Source organism: Austrofundulus limnaeus, unplaced genomic scaffold (genome assembly GCF_001266775.1).
Source record: "Austrofundulus limnaeus strain Quisiro unplaced genomic scaffold, Austrofundulus_limnaeus-1.0 Scaffold33, whole genome shotgun sequence".
Classification (NCBI taxonomy): Eukaryota; Metazoa; Chordata; class Actinopteri; order Cyprinodontiformes; family Rivulidae; genus Austrofundulus; species Austrofundulus limnaeus.
This window is the reverse complement of record NW_013952435.1, coordinates 2,292,502-2,296,853: the sequence shown is the minus strand read 5'-3', so window position 1 is coordinate 2,296,853 and position 4,352 is coordinate 2,292,502. Positions and strand designations below refer to the sequence as shown.

Genomic DNA, 4,352 nt, shown 5'->3' with positions numbered 1-4,352 from the left:
GTTTGTAGCTTTTGTACAAGAAAAAAATATCCCCAAGAGATAGTGGAACATTAGTTTTACAAACAAGTTAAAGTTTTATTTATTTATTTTTTTCCGATCAACTTTTTCCTATTCAAGAATCTTAAATGCAAATTGAAATCGGTCAAAGAAACCCAACTGTGGTCAGCAGGAGATCGAATCAAAAGCAATGTTTGGAGATTCACTTCACGCTGAAAGGCTGCCAGATCCTCATGAGATTTGTAATATTATGATGATGAGATGTTCTTGTCCGGAGGCTTCAAGCTGTGTTTTCGTGGCAATRAACCAGGCGGTGATAGATCTGCACAGAAAATGTGCCTCTGCAGTTTTGTGGAATGTTGGGATGACGGTGTCAGCTGCAATTAAATCCTCATGTTCCTCACTCTTCTTCCCTTTTTTTAAGTTTGTCATCTGGACGCTCACAACGCTTTTAAACTTTTCTTTTTGCATTTAGCGTTAGCATTTTAGCTATTTCTCTATATCAACTGCAGGTATTTAGAATAATGAGGATCAATCTGATGCCAATTATTATTGGAATCTAGGGATGCACCGAAATGAAAGTTTCAGCCGATGTTGATATCCGATATTGTTATTATTGTTAATTACCGATATTATACAAACACAAATTATTTATATACATATTTGCACAAACACACCTGTGTCTTTTTCTAATACTGTAAAAAAAAAGCAACCAGACCGCTGACATGGCTCCCTACTTCTGTTATTCCTGGCTGCGCTGCATCATTATCACTATCATGACCACTCAACCGTTTTCCCTCCTAAAACAGAAACACAAAGCTAAAAGTAGGAAATCAATATTGGACATTAATATTGGCCCAGTTTTGCTTATCGTACGATAACGATACTCTAAAAAATGGCCATCGGCTGATACTGATGTTAATGCTGATATATTGTGTAGTGCTGGGCRGTATACCGTTTTGTACCCAATACCGTTTTTTTATTTTTGTTATGATAGGAATTTTCTGAATACCAGGCATACCGGTTTAAATAGCCTGAACACGTGCGGATCGTTTCGTCACGGCCGCCAGTGAACTGTTTCCCGGGGGACACTTTTCTTCGCATTACCGTTATGCGCATTAGCATGCTAATGTTATTGTTGAGCAGCTTGTTGCAGCGGCGGGTGATTCTGCTGCTTAAATTGACTGACGTTAAAAAAAAGATCCCGTTTTCTCCATCGCTGAATGTAGAAAACACCTCTTCAGTGACGTGCACGGTTAGCTTTAATGCGCAGTTATTTAATATGGAGACGTTATGCTGATGGAGACTTAACATGATTCTATTGTGAAAAGCCCAGGGGAAGTGGTTTGTAGTGGAATTGGAAATGACTGGTGTGCAAGGGGAGTCATCCTGATAGGCTTTATTAAATAACATAAAACAATAAACCCGATAATAGTCTTTTCTTAACCCTCCTCTTTCATGACCGGACCAAAATGCGTGATTACTGTCTACAACCACCAGTCAAAGAAAGACATTTAGAGGAGGGAATTAGCAACACGGACAGAGGTACAGTAAAAGAAAAAAGTTAATAAGCAGCATTTGTACATTTTTACATTTTATTATCAGCTGAGCTGTGATGAAAAGAAAAATACCGTGATATACCGTGAAACCGGTGTAAATGTTGAAAATACTGTGATAAAAAATTTTGGCCATATCGCCCAACTCTAATATTGTGCATCCCTATTGGAATCCATTTTGGATTTGTAATTTATGGCACTACTTTACAGTGTTGATGCTAAACAATTTGAAAAAGCAATGTTACATCAGAATTAGATTAACACTGAAGGGTTGAAAAGATGTCTCCCCCCAATACCAACTGGTAATGTTAAGAAYGCTAGCTGCACTCGCGGTTGAAATTTCCTGGAATGATGGCTGCTGACAGATGGTTCATCCAAACACCTGCCGTATTTTTAATGTATTTATTTACTTAAGTGTTTGCCCTTTTCCAAGCAGTTTCCAGAAAAGGCTTTGCAGATGCTTCTGCGTAACAAACCATCTGGCATTTCAGGTTAGGTGGCGCTAGAAGGAGTCTGATCTGGGGCACCTTGCAGTTTACAGGGTTAGATGCTCCAGTCTGTTCGGTTTACCTCGGGGTGTCTTCAGAGGTCGTGTAGAGTCCAAGAGTTGGCAGCAAAGAGGTTTTTGTAAACATGAAAATGACTGACAGCGTGTTAATCAGGGCTGCTCATGATGTTTTGCCTCATTAGTTTGGAACTTCTTTTAAACAAAGTCCCTCATAACAATTCTAATAAGGTCAATTTTTATATTTATTGCATCAAAATGTTACATTTTATACAGAAATTTGTTATATTCAAATTTATAACATTTATTTAAAATTGTAGGAATTTTTCAATCTTCCCCATTACATTTCTCCTCTTTTTTTGTCTTTCTTCTCTTAATTTTTTTAAAGAATTGAATGCTTTATTTAAAAGGTCCAGATACTGTATTGTGTTCAGATGAGCGTTCTAAGGCAAAAAAGGTGTATTCAGAAATRTACAGAAGGGACATGATGAAACAAAATTCTCAGAATTGTAATAATCTTAGGGTGTATTCACACCAGCCCTGTTTAGTCTGCTTTAATCRAACTCTAAGCCATTTGCCTGGAAAGTCTGGTTCATTTGTGGAGGTGTGAATGYGTGAACTTCGATTCAGACCAAAAATGCGAACTCTGGTCCGCCTGAAAACCTAGGTCTCGTTCGGTTGAAGTGAWCTCTGGTGTGGTTCGATTGCATGTGTGAACGCCAAGCAAACCGGAGACCACTCCAGAAAYAGGAAGCAGACTATAACGCAGAGCATTCTGGGTAATAAAAGTAATAAAGTTACTCATATCTTGTAGACACTTCGCTGGATGTCTGTATAAGATGGAYRTCATGCTATGCCAAATATAAAAAATAAACAAGCACTAAAACCTGACGTCACTSCATGTTTGTTTACATTTTGTGAAGAAGGTTGCGCTTAGTGTCTTCTTCAGGGKTTTTTGAATCGATTCCTTCAGTGGTTCTTGGTGCAGCGCCGCCACAGGCAAGGGAGGGAACAGGCTGTTCAGAGTTTAGTCCGTACGACAAAATGCAGTGTGAATGTGAACCGAACTGAAAATGTAAACAAATTGAGCAATTTTGGTCCCCAATCGAACAGAGTCTGCTGGACTATCAGGTGTGAATACGACCTTAGATTTTCTTAGATTTCAAAAATCTGAAAGTCAGAATTCTGACTTCAATCTCTGATTTCTGAGATTCTTATTTTACAGGAGCCCTAATCCTCTTCCATACAAATGAGTAAAAGCCATGCTGTAGTAKTTTACCTCCCACAGACACTATGTGGAACAGAGTAGTACAGAGAACGGGGTTAATCATGCAGTTTTTCATGTCTACTCTGAGAGTTTTTTCTCCTGCTTATCRAGGCCCTGAAGCTCGTTCCCAGTGCGGTTCAGGCAGTAAATATATCATTACCGAGTCATTATTGGACTGGATCGACCCAGCTGTTTTCTGGGTCGATCCAGAGTGACTTTTCTTCTCATATTGTGATGGATTGATTTAAGATTGCGTCTCTTTGTGTGGGTTTTGTGTCCAGCTCCCCAGAGGAACTTCGAAATTGCCTTCAAGATGTTTGACCTGAACGGAGATGGAGAGGTGGACCTAGAAGAGTTCGAGCAGGTTGGACAGTTTGTTTACGATCCAAAAAGTAGATGATTACTTAAAAGATTCATCCTGGTTGACATTTGGTTTTTTTTTTTTTTTTTTAATTTCCAGGTCCAGAGCATCATTCGATCTCAGACCAGTATGGGTATGCGACACCGCGACCGCTCCACCACAGGAAACACCCTGAAGACGGCCGGCTGCAGCTCTGCTCTCACCACCTACTTCTTTGGACAGGACCTGAAGGGAAAACTCACTATTGGCAGCTTCCTGGAGTTTCAGAGAAAACTGCAACACGATGTGCTCAAACTAGAGGTAGTTCAAAACAAAAGGGAAGTTAGAGCTTTGATGGATTCTGAAATATTGGCCTCTTGGAGACAACAAAATGGTCTTAGAGTTATCTCTGATGCAARCATGCTGCATTTTAAAAACTCTGCAAACCACAATGAAAGTTTAAACCAGGGGCTCTTAACCTTTTTGACCTCCGGGCCCAATTTGTTGAACATAAAGTGGCACGAGGCCCAGTCAGACATTAACAATGTATAGATCAAAATGATAATTATTCTAAATCTTAGTTTGATTTGTATTGTATTTGCATTATAACTAAATTAAACACACTTAGTTTAAATGTAAAACTCCTGTCAAATAATCACAAGACATGATTATGACAAACATTTTTTT

At 39.0% G+C, this 4,352-nt stretch overlaps 1 protein-coding gene across 4 annotated transcripts in view; it reads left to right on the top strand.

The window, feature by feature from the left end:
• The window catches only part of micu1 (mitochondrial calcium uptake 1), a gene marked incomplete at its 3' end in the record, with an annotated part of 38,686 nt that overhangs the window by 27,599 nt on the left and 6,735 nt on the right, over positions 1–4,352 (top strand). For all 4 annotated transcript variants that reach the window (XM_014006000.1, XM_014006003.1, XM_014006002.1 and 1 more), the window contains 2 exon segments: positions 3,607–3,689; positions 3,786–3,986. In XM_014006000.1, coding sequence (XP_013861454.1) covers positions 3,607–3,689; positions 3,786–3,986 — 284 coding nt within the window.